This window comes from Cariama cristata, unplaced genomic scaffold, assembly GCF_000690535.1.
Source record: "Cariama cristata isolate BGI_N322 unplaced genomic scaffold, ASM69053v1 scaffold16273, whole genome shotgun sequence".
In the NCBI taxonomy this organism is placed as follows: Eukaryota; Metazoa; Chordata; class Aves; order Cariamiformes; family Cariamidae; genus Cariama; species Cariama cristata.
The window spans coordinates 2400-19982 of NW_009606846.1; the positions used below are offsets into that span (position 1 = coordinate 2400).

Below are 17583 nucleotides of genomic sequence, written 5' to 3' on the forward strand. Positions count from 1 at the left end.
CTGACCCAGTAAGTCCGAGCAAATCATTCCACTCCTGTGTGTGGCAGCTCAGCCCAGCTGCATTGCGAAGGTTAAATAAATGAAGTAGGATCTTTACAAGCACAAATTATTCTCTCAGTGAAACCGCGTTGTTTTGTACCAGCTGAGAACTTGGTCCCTACTGCTTAATGACCTTTCTTAGCGTCTTGAGGCGACTCCAAAAGACAACTCTTCCTTATATGCAGGAGGCCGTGAGATCTTTTAGAAGCTTAGAAAACTGCTATATATTTAATAAAAGAGGTCATTAACAGCTTGTAATGGTGGGGTATATCTAGGAATTTCCTCAGTCGGCAGACGAGCTCAATTATTATTAGCAGTGTAACCAAGAGATGATGTTCTCACCATGCGAGTTGTGAGAGACAAAGCCCAGCTGGTACTTTTCCTAAGCACATTGAGCTCTGGAGCGCAAAGCTGTATAGAGACTTGATCCATCTAAAGAAAACTTTGGCAACAACAACACTGCCTGTCTTCACCAAAAGAGGAGCTGCATCTTTCTCAATTTTATGAACAAAGAAACTTAAGTGCTTCTAATTGCCGGGGCACCTGGTCCCCCTATGCATATGTGCTTCTTAATTCTTTCTTTTATGGATCCCCTGTAGCATCTTGGGGATGTGGTTGGATTCTTTCTCCATCTTTCTGATCATCTCTGGCATTTCTGAATCCCTCCAGCACAAACAGACCACACATCTGCACTAGATACTGGGGGTACAGCAATTGCTTGTACACTGAGGTGATGGTCCTGAGTGGGTGGGCGGGTGGAGAGAGGATGTCTCCATCTGAGCAGATGGAGCATCCATTTGTAGATGAGGCTTCCCTGGTTTTGCAGTTTGCAGAGGGACGTGGGGCTGGCTTGGAGTGCAGGGTTGCTTCTGTGTTTTTAGAGCACTGAGGTGCAAGATATGGGGCTGTCTGGGGAAGAAGTTAGCATGCCTTGTAACCCTACCGCAGGGCAAAGTTCCCTATTGCTTTTAGTATTCTTATATTTTTGTCATTTTACTGCTTTTAATAAAATTACCTCCACAGTGATTTGCAGCACACAGTTTAATTCTTGTTAATATTTTTAAATTTTAAAAATTTAAGGGGCTTTTGATTAGCCCCACACTCATCTCAGTGATGTGCTGAGCCTCCTCCTGAGCGGTACAGTGGAGAGGATGAGCTCGGTGGGCACCCAGCCCCTCCGTGCTGCTGGGCAGGTTAGCACGGCAGCTCACCATCCTACCGTGGCAGCCTTGCCGCAGTCATGCAGGCAAATCCTACACGTGCCTCTATTTCCCTGGGCTGCCGTTTGTTAAGCTCAGCTCCAGCGGGGTTTCTAGACAGCCCATAAGACCCTCACAAAGCCTTCCTGCATTTATTTGACACGAGCAGTGACTTCCACTTGATTCAATCACTGCTTAATTTGATCCTCCACTTAATTTTATCAAAACTGTAGTAATCAAATAATATGTACTAAAAACATTACAACTTCCACTTGTTTATTCCAATCAATTTTAATCCTTTAAGGCATGAGGTTTATTGGATAATTTGGTTATGAGATAACAAAATGCTGTCATGAAATCTACACGGAAAGGACAGAAGACAAAGAAGAAAGTTAAAAAGATCCCAAGGAGCGCTCATAATAAAGAAAGAATACAGTAACATATTGTTATTTAGAAGTCACGCTACGCACAATGAAAGCTAAGAAGCATCTTGCTGTTCACAAGTTTAAAAGATCAATGGCATGTTTTGGTCAAGACATTTCTGGCAATGAACTGCACTGAAAAGGGGAAGACAACATACTTGGATGCAAATAAATTTGCCTTTTTTGAGTGTTGACCCACATGAATGAACGTATGTCAGTGGTGTTTGAGTTTTCCCTCTGTGCAATAAGCCTTCAAAAGCCACAGCCAGCAGAGTAACAGGAGAGAAAAGATTTCCACTGCAGGCTGTTTCTCTGCTGCTTTGAGAAAGAAAACACAATCTCCTGCTCCACTGATCCTTCTCATCCCTTTACTGTGCCACATCTCTCCTCTGCAGGTCAACACTTTCATCTCCTTCGTGTTCCCCATGGTCATCATTTCTGTGCTCAACACCATCATCGCCAACCAGCTCATGGTCATGTTCAAGCAGGCTGCCCAGGAAAACCAGGTCTGCACCATCGGCGGGCAGCAGACGATGCTCAGCATGTCCATGGAGCCCAGCCGCGTGCAAGCCTTGAAGCATGGCGTGAGGGTCCTACGTAAGTATTCACGTATTTTGGCATGGAACTGGCTAGAGATGTCCAAGTAAATATGATTTGAAGAGTAATAGGTTGAAATTGGTGAATGCTTTCACCCAAAGTATATTTTAAATGAAAATTGGCTGGTTTTGGAAATCCAAATTGCCCTCAAACACTTTAACATTTGCCAAAATTGTCCCATTCTTGTCTCAAAGCCCTAAACTTTGGAAAATAAATTTGTTTCTTCTCTTGATCTCTTTCCTTCTTCATCTATTTCTTGCTGAGTTACCAAGAGTTTTCTAGGAAATTTTATCCTCTATTATCCACTATTTCCTTTTTCTTCCAAACTCACTTTTCTGAGCCCTAACCTTTCCTTAAAGGATTAAAAAAAATCATATAAAGAAGGGAAACTAGAGAGGGATTTAACTATTATTTAATTAATTGTGCTCAATGGGGGAGAAGTTGAGAAAAAAAAATTCAAATTTCAATATATTCCATGTTCTGTGAAACAGAAACAACTTGATAATATCAAGTTTTCCTGTTTCTTTTTCCATTTCTGGCCAGCTCCAGCCTGAACACCTCTCTCAGCTGGTGCTGGTTTTAGGCTTTGAGTGTGACCGAGGGACTGATGCAGTTTTAAGACCAAACTGATTTCGTGGGATCGGGTTTGAAGAGAGGAGCGAGAGCGGACACATAGCACAGGCTACGCAGCCCCACTGGCATTGCCCATGGTAAATCAGATGTGCAAACTCCTCCCATCTGTCACAAGCAGAGACTTTGGAAACCCGGTGTTGGTGGTTTCCTTTCCCTGCTCCCAAGGTCAAAGGAGGAGCTGCTCTGAAGGTGTTCTCTGCTTCATTAGAGGTGTGTGGAAAATTGGTTTTCCCCTGAAGATACACACATAGGAGAAAAGAGCTTCTCACAATCAATCACAGCTTTAATTCAGATTTCAAATTTCCTCTCTCTTAGAAAGAAAAAGGCCAAATTACTCAGATTTAAAAAAAAATAATTTGTATTAATTCAGACTCTTCCTAGTGTTTCTCCTCGTCAAAACTCTGATAATAACAAAACTGATTTGATAGCAAAACATTCCTCATGATGTTTCATAATATCCCAGCAATAACCCCAATAACCCCACTGCACACCTGAAAACCCGAAGCGAGAGAGTGGCAGGGGCGATGGCTGTGTTGTACACAGTGAGAGAGTTCCCCTGTTCCTGTCTTGCACATGACGTCTCCCCTAGTCAAGTGTTCAGCTCTGGGCTAAGGTGACTCTGATTTATTGCCTTTCCTGGCAGCCAAATATCTCTCTATAAACTCAGCAGAGCTGCCAAGGGACGTGTGTGCACCCTGCTGTGAGTTGCACTTTACTTTCTCCCACTAGATACTGCACCCAATGTTTTGCAGACTCTGACCCAGCTAATCACAATATCCAAAAAAAGACATTTTTTGCTCCAAGCCAAATTAGTATGCAGCAGAAAATTTAAAAAAAAAAAAAAAAAAAAAAAAAAAAGAAGCTGCTTCTTATATGATTTTAAACTGAATTTTGCAGCCCTTTGAGGACTGGCTAAATAAATTCCCAAATCCTCTTCTGGAAAATACCTTCATCTAGATTTCACATGCAATAAAGGGTTCACGTTTGCACATGCAATGTCTCAAATGACGTTGGTAGCTGGGAGCACAAGTGGCCACTTATGAACTGCTCAGGCAGGTATTCGTAACTTCATGGAGAAACTAGACAGAACTGTGATCTCCATGGATGCACACAGGAAAAGATGCAATTTCTTTTTCTTCTTCCAAACAGCCACATTTAGGGTAATCACAAATAATCCTTTTCTTTTGCCTTTGCTTGTTGTTATGTAAAGCTAAAGAACAGACCTGCTCACACACAGAGACACTCTGAAAAAGCAAAACTAGCCCAGCATTTTAATGATTTAGTCAACAGCCACTTAAGCCTTGCATATATCGCTTTATTCCTTTTCTTTTTCTGCAGAGCTTTGGTTAAATAAAAGATCCTGCACCCAGGAATTGAGCTGTACTGCAAAATACTGGATGGCTTAATTAAATAAGCTGAGGAAAAAACCACAGAATCTGGTAGCTTAAACTGACAGATGATAAAGGAAAAGCCGTTCAAAAATAGTACTCAAAAAAAATCTGACAAAGTATGCTGGTACTGATTTTAAACCGTGAGAGTCCTCATGCACATTAGATGGTGAGAGTTTGTTAGCAGAAAGCTTTCTGACTGGTGGTTTTCATGGCAAAGCTCTTGGTAGCCCAAGTGCTTTGGCCAAGGCCACATTTTCAACAAAGAAAGAAATCCCTAGAGAAGGCACCAAGAACTTCCATGAGATTTTTCTAGCTCTTTTCCATGAGGGATGTGCCCCACGCAGCACACTACGCCCATGCCATAGGCAAGCCACCATGTGCACCCCAGCTTCGAACACCACGCTGGGAAATGCCTAGTGAGAAAAAGGAGAGAAAAACCCAGAAGATGTTACATTGCCTGTAATTATCTTCTTGGGCTGTGGTTGTTTACTGCCACTGTACCCCGCCTAACCATCATCCGCAGGGGGATAAGGAGTGAGCCTTGCTTCGGCACTGAGCCTCAAGGACGGGGCCGGGCAAGTCCCTCGGTTCCCCACTATCCTTTCCTGTTTCTTAACGCTTCTGCCTAGTGCCATTAAGTGAGAAGCTGCCTTTTCTCACTTGCGCTACAGTATCTCACACCTCCCTCTCTCCTTTTAGTATTGTATACTCTTTTAACATTAAGAAGGGAGAGCTCTTCATGAATAATAAGAGAGAGACCTAAATTTACACCTGCTGTTCCCTGGGCATTGCTCGGTGGTGATGGAAGACCACCGCTCACCAAAAAGTCCACGTTTCCTCCAAGGCACTGAAAAACAGCCCTTCTTTCTCTGAACAATAAGCTTCATTTTCTTCTTTTTCTTCTCCAGGCAAATTTTGGCTTTTGTTATGTACTGCAAAAGCTGAGAAAAGTTAGCAAAAGCGAGGGCTTCAGTCTGGAGCCAGAAATGGTGCAAAAGTGGGTCAGACGTGGGACGGTGGGGCCCCACGGCAGCGATGCACCGATACTACGTGCATCTCTGCAGTGCCAGCCCGGCAGCAGGACTGAGCTCCCTTCCCTGCTGGGAAGGCAATGAGAGAGCTTGCTCCATTTCTGGACTGTGGAAGATCCAGCAAATAAGAAATCCACCTTCTGTTTTGTCTGTGATTCACCGCATCATGCAGAAAGGCTTTTTGCGTCTAGCAAGTGCGAGTGAAATCCTGCTTCATTTCATTTTTCAGATGCACTTGATTACTGGAGGTGCTTGATTCACATTTACTTTTGTCACCTGTTCCTCGCAATTTTTTTTTTCAAATGCACCAGGCCTCTGAGCTATCTGAAAAGTAGCAAAAAATACACAGAGATGCACATGATTTATCCTGGGATCCATGGCAGCCAAAAGCATGTACACTGTCTAGGCTAGTTTATGGAAGAGGATGGGAGAAGAAAAATTACACTTGTACACGCTAAAAAAACTGCTGGCACAAAGTCAGAGCTTCATGGGGGTCAAAGCATTTTCTATTTCCAAAAGTGAACTTTGGCATGAAATACAGAGAACTTGATTTCGGTTTAAGGGTGAAATGTTTCAGAACTTGTAAAACTAATGCTCAGAAAAGACATTTTTGCAGTTCATGGAGTGCAGAGCTGCTGGAGGAGATCAGTGCAGCAACTACCTTTCTTCCTTCCACCAGATCTACTGAGATTATGTATTTATTTACATTGAAATAGGAGCTAAAAGCGGTCAGGCTAAGAGCTTCATTCAAAACATCCACATAATTTTCCTCTTTTTTGGTAGCATATATGTATTTTCTTGGCTCCATCTGACTTTGGTCATGTACAAAATAATTAGGGAGATAGGATCAAGGAGTGTGTCAGCCCTGCTGCCTGGGAACCACCTCGTTAATTCATTAAGCCTGTGATTACTGATTGGAATTCCCTCTCTCCTGTCAGTGTTCACCAGGTGTGAGGATCCAAATTCAGAGAGCTTGAGGCGCTGGCAGCTTCCCAGCTCTTTTGTAAGGATAACAGGGCAACGTCTGCACCAGTGCTGCCGCTAAAAACACCTCCCATCAGGAGATTTCATACCCTCCTTCATCCATCCAATGTTCCTTCCATTTCTCCAGTTATAAACCACCTCGATTTTTTGTTATGATTCCTTGGCTATATTGTAGTGCCGGGAAGCTGAGTCTCTTGGGTGCTGTGTGATGCTTCACGGAAGGGTGAAGCTTCTCTGATTGCATAGCCTGACATGCCAATCATTTGATAACATCCTAAATAAATCTTAAACACATACATGCACACATGCACCCTTCAGAATAAGCAGCCTTCGGCAGGTGAAACCTCATGTACACCTCCCAGACCATTGCATACTGTACCCAGATGCAGAGAGGCAATATAAATCTTCCCCATCTCAGTCTCACATTTCCAAACAGCCGCTCAAAAATCAGGGCGTATTTGAGATTGGCTCAGGCTGAAATCACTGTTTGGCCAAAATATCTTCTCGAAAGGGGACAGTTTTGTGACATGGACTAATCATCCCCATCAATACACCAGCCTGCAGCCCATTCTCCTCCGAGGAGCCCTCAACACCTCCCCGACTGCTTGTCAGATCCGTTTGTGCCGTGGATGGAAGGAAGGAGTTATTGAATGGCACAGCAGAGCTCTGAGAACAATGTGGAGACAAACTGATGGACATCAAGGGGAGGCTTTGCACATCCCTGGGTGGACATTGGCTAAGCCTATTAAAACGTAATCAGTTACAGGTAGCATTTCCTCCGTTACAAAAGCTGCTTAGTGAAAGCAATTATAAAGCACTTAGAGAGGTTTAACCAATTAAAAGAATATCCTTCAGTCTCCCACAGCTGGCTGGGTGATGCCTTAGTGAGATGCTTTTTAGGAGATGAAGTCAAACCATATTTTTTTACTGAACATCTAAGAATTCTTAAATTATTATTTTGGGGTCTCTGCATTTCTTCAAGTAATACTAGACAAAGGCCAAGTATTAATGAAGTATCCATGCAACCTGCACTTCATTAATTTGTGCATTAATAATCCCCCATCTGAACAAATGTTTTAAAGAGTTCATTCATTTCTCCTCACCGATGTTCCAAGTCTGAGCTACCTGTTTGAGGAGGAGAATATTGCTATGAGATTTAGCGTAACCACCCCATAAACAGGAATAACAAATAGCTGATACTTTGCAGCCACAATACAGAGAAGAGCACCAGTCAGAAAATCTGCTCCTTAAACAGTTCTATTTCATAATTTCTATATTCTAAGGAAATCAGATTTCTCCATGAATCATTTCTTTTGCCAGAAACGGACTAAATTCATGGCAGTTTGTATCTCTAATAAAAAGTCTGAGCAGCTCCAAGTGGAGTTCAGCAAAACCCCTGTGACATTAAGCTTGAGTGGAAGCTGAGTTTAACAGCTGAAGTGTCACACTGAAATCCAGGAGGATAAATTAGCTATACAACAGTTGTGTATATTTCCCAGAGCCGTTTGTACATGTAGGTTTACTTTACAGCCTGCCAAGTGACATAAAGGGAGCAGTGTCGGAGCGCTCCACCAACACCCTCTGAGGAGCAGCAAGGGAGGACGGCTGCACCTCTCGGGACAGGGGAACTCTTTTTGTCTCCTCTCCCAAGACGTGTCCCTGCGCTGGCACTGCAGCTCCGGCTGGCGAGGCATTTCTACTGGCATTCAGGCTCTTGGGGCTGCATCGCTGAAGGCAACTCCAGGGCTCGTCATGCCCTGCAAGCAGATTTTCCAGGTGTTAAACTCTGTCAATGCGAGTGTTTAAAAAGCTATTTAACTGATGTGGTTTTAAACATAAAGTCTGGCCAAGGCCTTAGTCACTGCAGAAGCACGCAGTAAACACAGCCCCAAGGTCCCTCTGGTGAGCAGAAACCGTTCTGGGAAGAACAAAGGACACGTGAAACTCGGAACTGGAGGGGAAAGAAAGGGGCTGCAGAGGATGCCAGCGCAGGTTATACCTGATCTTACCAAATAGAAAGAGCCTTGAACTGGGCAAGGAGAAGACGGGAGCCCTTATCTATCCTTCAAAGGGGAAATTTTCTTTCTTTCTTCTTCGTTCTCCTCCTAACACCTGAACATCCCCAGGGGGAATGGCAGGAATGAAGTTTAAATGGAATCAAGCAACTTCCTCTTTACTTTCCAAAACAACAATTTTGTTCTTGGGCTGGATTTAACCTTCATTTTCTGCCTTGCTCCTTATGGACAAAACTGGTGCCAGTGGACAATTTAATCACCAGCAGGAGCAGGGGCAGGAATTCACATCCGTTTTCAAATCTGTCAGCTTAAATAATTGAAAATCAGGACTGGAGAATATAGTTCGAGTAAAATACGTTGGTTTTGCATGCCAAGAGATTTTTCTATTCACTCTGTTGTCTCACTGCCATTAACAACGAACTATTTAGGGGAACAGGGCTCCTTTCAAGCAAGATAGCATCTTCTACCCCTTAATCCAAAAAAGAGAAAATCTTCCCATAGTAGGAAGAAAAGAGGGAAAATAATACAGAAAGATAAAAAGCAGATCTCTGGCTGCTGGGAATGGAAATTAAGGAGTCAAATCTAATGTTTACACTGCTCAGTAATATGTGCAAGAGCACAGGGGGATTGTATCCAGCAAATCCTGAATGTTTTCAGTGGTGTCTAAAGGAGCTGAGGGCTCCCCAGGCCCATTGCTATTCCCAGTTTCTCCTTCGTTGCTCCCCTGAGCACTACTGGTGCACACTAGTGGTCCCCAATCTCCACTGGCTGTTATTGACTTTTATGGAAATTCTTTCTTCTGCAGCCTTGTGACCCAAATACCAACACAAGCAGTTTTAATTTTACTAGGCTCATACCCACCCTCGCAGTTCCCGTAATCCCTAGTTTGGGGCCTGCTAGTATAAATATTGCCTATGACCTGTCAGGTAGTGCATCGTGTTAATATAAACAGTGCCTCAAGGTTTAACTAGGCAGTGCCAGCTACATCTACAGTTGGCCCAGCTTTTTCCATCTCTCATTTCAAATGGCATGGTGACACTTGCTCCTCTTTGGGAGAGATTCTCTTGTAATGGCATCAACTAAATAAGTCTATAAAACCCGGAAACTTTGAATACACAAGGACTGTTTCTCCAGAAATCAGCATTAATGCAAATCCTTGACACGAGCCCCATAACACTGTCATATATGTTATTACTACCAGCTGGAGCACGCATTCCTTGGGCAGCACTGGAGAGCCATGACCACTGTTGAGCTGAAACACAGAAAAGGCTGAGAGATGTTCTTCGGATGGGCTAGTACATACCCAAACAGCTCCTGCCTTTGCTCAGAAATTACAACACGCTGTTCCCCAGCTGTTTGTGTTTCAGCTCCTCTTGAAATGCAGAGAAAAAGAAATAAATTGGCCAAAAATAACCTGAACAAAACTACCAAGGAAGGATGGATTTCAGCTTCTCTGGAGGCCTTAGCAACAGCAGAGGTGGTTAAAAGAGAGAGCAGCATCTCTTTTCTCCCTCTCCTGGAGAGACAGGAGGAGAGGATGGAGGGATACCCTCGCCCAGGGCTACCCCGGAGCTGCAGGGCTGTGACTCAGCACAACCCTGGAGGGGACAGAAGAGCTAAAATGAGGAGGAAAACACCAGCCAAGTGCTTTGTACCACAGCAGATCCCTGAGGTCCCGTGTGATTCGGCAGCTGCAGCACATTACCCATTGCTGTCCCAGTGCTCTGAGTCATGCCGAGCCTCAGATGGCCCCAGAAAAGGGACAGAAGGCTAAAAATCCCTCCCTAGTGTGACTGTCATGCACAGTCAAACCAGCCACTGAGCACTTGTGGTGGTCTTTTTATACATGATGTATTGCTCCGTGCTCATGCTAACCTAGCATGAGTTTTTCGAGATGTTGGTCCTGGAGAAGAGCTGTCTTCCAGCCCCAGCCACAGGATACACACAAGGTAAAATAAAATACTCAGTGCAATCTAATATAATTTAACTTCCAGGATTGCTTCCACATCCAGTTTAGTCTGAAAATCAAGACTGGCACAGTTTAAATCTTCTTTTGCGCAATGAAAAAGATGTCACTCAAAATTTATGTTTCCCTCCGCAGGATTTCCTGTGTGATAAACTAACCAGGGCTTGTCCTCCACCGCTCCTCCTTCCTCTCTCCTCTTCTTGCTTGGGATGTGGTTCAAACAGGCAGAGAATACAGCCATTATAAGACAAAATAGAAAGCCACGGGATGCAATAATTCAGGTTTTAATACATGTTTAAATTGGGGGTTTGATTTAGAAGGGAAATGAAGACGCAGCTTGGTGGAAGGATCATTCGGCTTGCTTGGGTCCTTGCTCCACTCCCCAGCCCTGGGCTGATCCATGGGTTTGGCACCTCATTTGCTCAAATGTGGGAAATATCAGAAGTTCATGGAGCAGCCCTGCTCCTATTAAAACCACATTGAATTAATTAGAAGTGAGGGATGGGTCTGGGTTTATTTTTAATTCAAAAAATAGATGCAGGAAATCTCCAGCCTCACAAACACCATCCTGGACAGACACCCCCATCACACATTGGGTCAAATCCTTCCCCTGCAGTGCTCAGCTCCAGCAGGCTGACCTGCCCCATCTTAGTCCACCAAAGAAACCCCCGTGTCAAGCCTTTAATGATGGAGAACGTGTCCTAGGAGCTGACAACAAGAATAAAATATCATTTTGGCAGCCACTTTGCCCAGCATTTGTTTCACAACTCATCCGTTTTGATAGGCATGTCCTCAGGGAGGCACAAGACAGCAGCAAAAGGCACCAGGTAACCGGGAGCAAAGGAAATTTTCATTCTGTATTAGACGAAAGTTAACACATTCTTGCGTTTCATATTCATCCCTGGGGAGGGGACCCAACAGGGCAGGATTGCCACCCTAAATCTGCTTGATCCCATGTATGATAAAATTGAGCCATGGAGATTAAGGGTGACAAATACAGGTCAGGGTCTCCTAATCTGCGTGGCAGGACCTGGCGGCACAGAACCGCACAGTGTGCTACCCAGCTGGGATTTCCAAATCAGACCAGAAGTGTCTCCAATGCACTTAGCTATGTGTTTAATAGAGTTTTAATTGCAGAGTGATTGCATGTGATATTACCGAATTACCACAGATTACTTAATTGACTATTCGTTTGCTGAGGTTAAGCAGATATTTCTCTCAATATGTGTTTTTGCTGCTATAGATCCTTGCCTCCATATTATTTGGCACAGTACTGTCTGAGCAACAGAAGCAGAGATCCTTTACGAGGAGAAAACCACTTTCATTTAATGTGTTGGTAAATTTAACAGGCAGATGTCCAAGACTCTTAAAATTGGCTGTAGAAAGAATCCAGATCCTGCTGTTCTGAAAGAGCTGCATGCAGGGGTAAGCAGCTGGGAAGTGCCACTGCATGGAGGTTTCTGCAAAAATTGTGATGTGCACAAATGAACTTGTGTTGGAAGCTGCTTTCACAGCCTGAAAATCCAGCTAATCCTGTACAGGCACTGGGAAAGCGGATGGACTGGAGCGGTGATGTTGGCTCATTCCTGTTGGCCCGATGCTGATGGATGGAGCGGGAGAGGCTGGAGAGTATTGCTTCTCCTGTGTCCCCCCAGAGGGATCTCCTGGGGAGTCATGGGTGGACTGCTCCATGCAGGGCAAACCAAAGGTCCATCTGACAGACAAATTAATTTCTGGAGGTGGCCAAAAGCAGGTGCACAGAAATGTGAAAGAGCAAGGCAGGCATCCAGTGCTCCATCCAAGCTTCCCAGTGGACCTCCCCACTTCTCCTGTGCCATGTGTCATTTAGGGGCTGTCCCCATCAAAGTCCCAGCAAAGCCCCTCAGGGCAGGATCAGACAGAGGTCAAATTCATTCACCTGATGGCATCTGAAGAGCTGCAGGCCGTCTAGTGATGAATTACATCTGGGATCACAATGACCATATAGCAGCCAAAAAAATTCAGATTGAAATAATGAAGTCATTTGGACAAGAGAATGAAAACAGACCCTCTAGCCTTCTTTCCAAAACATGTCCCTTCAGTTGCCTAAAACTTTATTGAATAAATGGTTTTTGCAGCATTCCTAGAAGATGCTCTCATACACCATGCAGGCTCATGCTAAAATAATATAACCATCTCCATTGTTAGTTATACGTTTCATTTAATAAAAAAGATAGCACATGGAGTTAAAGTAAGGCTATCGGTATGGAGCTGGACACCAGGAATTATTTAATTTCTGTACAAATTAGGCAGTGACTCTGCTAGTGATGACACCCACAAAAAGAGGGCACAGACACTTCCCTCCCCATCGTGTTACTGAAGCCTCCCCTGCACCTCTTGGCTGAGTAACGGTGATGGGGAGATGCACCTGCAGCCAGACTTGCTCCTCGTGGACCACATTTTTCAAGGGAAACAAATCATCTGCATATCTCCTCTATGAGCTATGGTATAGTCCCTGTCGGATGACAGCACCTGGGTTTGGGACATTTCCACATAAATATTTTCAATCCCAAAGCAGAAGGAAAAACAGCCTTTGCCTCCACGTGCCAAATCTCCATTGCACTGGTGGTGCATAGCTCTGTAAGAGAGCTTTGCTGCTTCCTAGCCCTTTACAGGTCACATAAAGGACAAGAGTGATGCGGCCCTTGTTCTCTGTAGAGCAAATTTCGGATAAAAAATTAACATAATTATTTTATTTAGCCTTGAGTTTCTTCTTGCCTTTTATTGTGTTATGTTTTAACTGAGATTTCTTTATTTCCTGCTAGGATTCTGCCAGAATCCTGTCATTTCATACAGAGGTTGAAATGCATATTACAAAAGGAAACAAATCTTTCCCTTGATTGTCTGATATATCTACTTTTTAATCTAGATGGACAAATGCACTCTACCAAGAGCACTTTTATCCTTCAGAGTTGTTGCGTTTTATTCTCCATTGTTTGATGTCGCTTGGCTAGAATCTGGAAAGGAAAAAACAACATATCATCTTTCTCTGCTTACCCTTTAATTAATCATTTTTATTATGGCAACGTCCAGACCCAAGTGTCTTGTAATCACTGTCTCAGGTATTGCACAAATGTAGAGCAAAAGGACAAGCCCTGCCACCAGAAAGCAGCTCCTGAGGCTGTTTAATGATCCCCAGCACCGTGGGGACTGCGGCCAGTGGCTCCGTGTAACAAACTAATGGGATTATAGTGTCCCTGGCTCCCTGTCTACCTGGATGAAAAACATACATTTACTGTCTCTGCAAGTACTTTGGACAAAATACCCGGTGCCACAAGGGCATGAAACACAAGGACAGATGCAAATGTAGTTTTATTTAAGCCAGCGTCTGAACTAGGCATCAGCAGTCCTTTATCTGTATCGTACCTTCTTTTGTTCATAATGTCACTGCCCCTGCGCTTATTCCTATTTTCTTTTATTTCTGTTATGCTTGTTTTTACAGCCATTTGCAGGCTGGTTGTCCCTCAGGGTTATTAATTCTTTGCACAACAGCAATAGAAGAACAAAGTGGGGCTTTAGGAAAACAGTTTACAGCAATAAACACCACACAGACAGGTCCCTTTCTCATCCCTGATGAAGAATTGCTCACAAAAAGTAATGGGCTTTTTTTCATACCTTGCAGGTGCTGTGGTGATTGCCTTCGTGGTCTGTTGGCTCCCTTATCACATACGGCGTCTCATGTTTTGCTATGTCCCCTCCAGTCACTGGACAGAGTGAGTCACGATCTGGGGGACGAGGTTCCTCCATGGGTAGAGGATCCAGGATTTGGCGGGGAGTCAGGCTGGAGCTGGGGCTGCCGGGGCACCAGCAGACTGGGGGATGGAGGTGGGGATCTGGGAGCAACGGCGTTCTCCACACAAGGGGTTAAAGCCTCAACCTCCTAATTGTTGTTCTGTTTTTTTTCTTTTGGATTTCTTACCATGTTTGCCAGTCAAATTAAGAGTCCTCATTTTATCATCTACATCCCCCAGATGTGGGTGAAGGAAGCATTAGCTTGAACCGAAATGCATCCTCAGCCCCTCCTTCTTCTGTGGCTGCAACCACAGACTCGCCCCCGCTAACAACGGCGATGGATATTCACCTCTGACAGTCCTTGATGAAATGACATTTGGACAGGGAGGTTTTATACATCCGAAGCAGGTTGCTGTCTCCATGGCTGAGTTATTGATCACCAGCCCTGAGATGGAGCGGCTCCTGTCAACACAAAATTTAGCTCCACGACGCCACATTTCCTTAGTGACAGGCGAGATTACACAGGTGGGGAAAGAACTGTGCTGCTTACTGAGCCTGGGGCAGGTTATTTACTGGGTTTTGCAGGGAGTGGATCAAAATTAAATACTAGCAGTTGCCACTGATCAGAAAACGCCCAGATTCTCAGAGAATTTAGGAATAATTGCACGCCTATGCTGAACGCACGTGCGCTGTTCACATGTGCAAGGGCACACAAGCAGCTCCGTGCAGCCTTTCTGCCGCGTCAGGCCAGGCTCCTCAGCAAAGCAACCGCAGAACTGATTATTCATTTTAAACAAGCAATTAAGCACTAATGCTGTCTGGGGATACACACCCAGGTAGCCTGAGATGCCATGTGAAAAATGTCTTTCCTCCCAGGGTGTTACATCCCTGTTCTCTCTGGGACCAGGTCTCTTTCCTGCAATGAACAGGAAAAGAAAAAAAATCTACAATACCAAAAAGCAGAGTAACTACGAGACATTAACATTTCATAAACTCCAAATGCAAAAAAATAGTAATTTATGATATAGCAGTCTACTGAATAGAATTGTACATCCATCCATAGTAGAAACCAAAACCTATCTTCAGTCATGAAAACAGAGCTCTAGGCACACTCTGGGACAAACCGTTGTTTCTTGTTTGCCTTCCTATATGAAAAGCACTTAAAGCAGCAATCAATTATCTAACGACTCCAATTGCTTTGAGCAAGAAGAGTACAGAAGTCTGTCTGCAGTTAGTGTGAATTTATGCATTGTGGTTGCATTCATGTATTTTTTTTCTTCTTTTAAAAGCCACAAGCAATTTCAGGAAAACTTTGAATTTACAGGCATGTTAGGAATGGTGAACTATTGGTATGATAGCTAATCAAGGGCTTGCAGCAGCTTGACGTGTTCATTTATAAATGCATGTGCCTGCCCCTGAAGAAGAGAAAATTTTGCTATATTAATTCTTCACAACTACATAGAGAAACTCTGCTTGTAAGAGCTGGATGGGCCATGCAGTACTTGGCAGTGCTGAGGGGGTGTGGAGGGATTGGTGATGTACTCCAGCACACGTCTATTTGTCTTTTGTTAGACAGTGCTCAGACTAACAAAAAGGTCTGCAATTTCCACTGAGATAAATGATCCTGGGGAACGTCTTCCTGAAAATGAGACCCATGTTGTTTATAAACGCTTTACCAGCTCAGAGCTGTTGATCTCAGTTGTCCCAAGGAAAGATATTTCCAAAAGAAAAAAAAAAAAATAACTAAGTATTTTCAACCAATTCTGGTTGAAAACATGACATTGTGATGGTCAGGATATGTTTCAAAAGCATGCTGTCATCAACTTGCCCCAGAATAGAGAATGCTATCCCAGATTGCAGACAAATCCCAACCCAGGGACCCATTGAATGAGCCGATGCGGCTCTCACTGCCGGGGGGAGGAGAGAGCTGCATCTGTTACCAAGTCTTGGCTCTTCCACAGGCTCTGTAGATCAGAACTGCAGCCAGAAAAGTCAAGCTGATGTATATGCATGACACAGAAACAAATTTCCATCTGGCTTCTCAGTTTCCAGATGCCTATTTTCGAAGACAAAATGAACGCACAAGGTAAATATCGCATCCGGACCCAGGGCATAAGTAAGTTTCTAACTGCTAGTGATTGGGGTAAGACCTTGGTAGAGGCATTTCACCTACATTTGGCCAGTCCTGGTTGAAAACATAGATGCTTTCCTGGTGGCTCATGCACCATTGGTAAGCTCATGTCCCCAAACAAGAAGGGTTAGCTGAAAAAACAGCTCATGTTTTTCTCACTCTTGTGACTTTGAATTACTTCAGTTCTCCACACTCTACTTAGCTTTTTATCTTTCATCTGTTCTTCCAGTTTCCTTTTCAACTTCTACCACTACTTCTACATGCTGACAAATGTCCTCTTCTACGTCAGTTCGGCAATCAACCCCATCCTCTACAACCTGGTGTCTGCAAACTTCCGACAGATCTTCCTCTCTACACTCACACTCCTGTGCCTGCCATGGAGGAAGAAGAAGAAACGACTGGCCTTCACCAGGAAATCCAACAGCATCTCCAGCAACCACACATTTTCCAGCCAGGTCACAAGGGAAACTACATACTGAAGCCAAAGGAGAAAGGGAAATGCATTTCATCACGGAGTCAAAACTTGAGAGAGGCCTCTGTGACTTTCATGCATGGTCTCCAAATTCATGTAACACAAATGTGTTTAGCAAAGTCATTTTTGTTGGAAAAATAGGCTTCGTTCTGCCAGTAACTTCGAGGTTATTTTAAAGCATTGGCCTTGTCTCTTGTGAGTAATGTCTACATGTTTTGTAACTTCAGTCTGGCATAAATCCAGATGCGGTGTTAACTGGGAAGCCAAAGTATGTTAAACTTAGGCAATATCATACTGCATTTCATCCTTTTCTCAATGCAGAGATGCCATGATCACATCCAAGGGTTTGAGATCATGTCTTTTGGTGGCACCGAGCAGAAACTCTGATGAGGAGAAAGCAGTTGTGAACAGAAAGGGACGTTTTTGGAGAATGGACATGCTTATCTATGGGATGTCCAATGAACGAGGAGTGAAAACTCAGGGAGCCGGGTGGTTATTTTAGAAATATATCTACATTATAAGTAATATGACCTAGGTGCTCAAGAGAGCCGCTCTGGCTCCTTGAAATTAAATAACAACAGATGATGCCTTACCTAGGTTGGGGTGGCTGTGGCCTGGGTGAATGGGGGTCATCTTTCACTTTAGGGCATGTATGGTACCTGGCACAGTGAAAACCCTCTCTTGCTGGTATTGGTACTGCAGCACCAGTAAATAACAAAATCTCTGGTAAAGTCAAGAATGCAGAAACTGTGCCCAGCTAGAGTGCTGAAAATGAACAGAAATGGAAAATCTTACTTTTGCCATACAGCCAATTCCTATTTTATACCAGGGAGAACAGTTAGCTGGCCTGCACTAAGAGGTGAGAAAACTCCAGGCTCATGAGGGCTTTAGGCTGCTGAGATAAGAGCAACCTGCCGCAATTCTGTGGGACT

General features: G+C 44.0%; 1 protein-coding gene across 1 annotated transcript; it reads left to right on the forward strand.

Moving 5' to 3' along the window:
* The first annotated feature begins 2058 nt into the window (after positions 1-2058).
* Positions 2059-16796, forward strand: LOC104158782 (neurotensin receptor type 1-like). Its single transcript, XM_009696515.1, has 3 exons — positions 2059-2257; positions 13939-14029; positions 16409-16796. The coding sequence occupies exons 1-3, from the start codon at positions 2086-2088 to the stop codon at positions 16656-16658; spliced, it is 513 nt and encodes a 170-aa protein (XP_009694817.1). The 5' UTR covers positions 2059-2085; the 3' UTR covers positions 16659-16796.
* The last annotated feature ends 787 nt before the right edge of the window (positions 16797-17583 follow it).

What these genes read in the sequence shown, in the direction of transcription:
- LOC104158782 (XM_009696515.1), top strand. Translation starts at nt 2,086, where the DNA reads ATGGTCATCATTTCTGTGCTCAACACCATCATCGCCAACCAGCTCATG. An exon ending in GCATGGCGTGAGGGTCCTAC is followed by an intron (nt 2,258 to 13,938) that starts GTAAGTATTCAC and finishes CATACCTTGCAG; the next exon opens with GTGCTGTGGTGATTGCCTTC. An exon ending in CCCTCCAGTCACTGGACAGA is followed by an intron (nt 14,030 to 16,408) that starts GTGAGTCACGAT and finishes CTGTTCTTCCAG; the next exon opens with TTTCCTTTTCAACTTCTACC.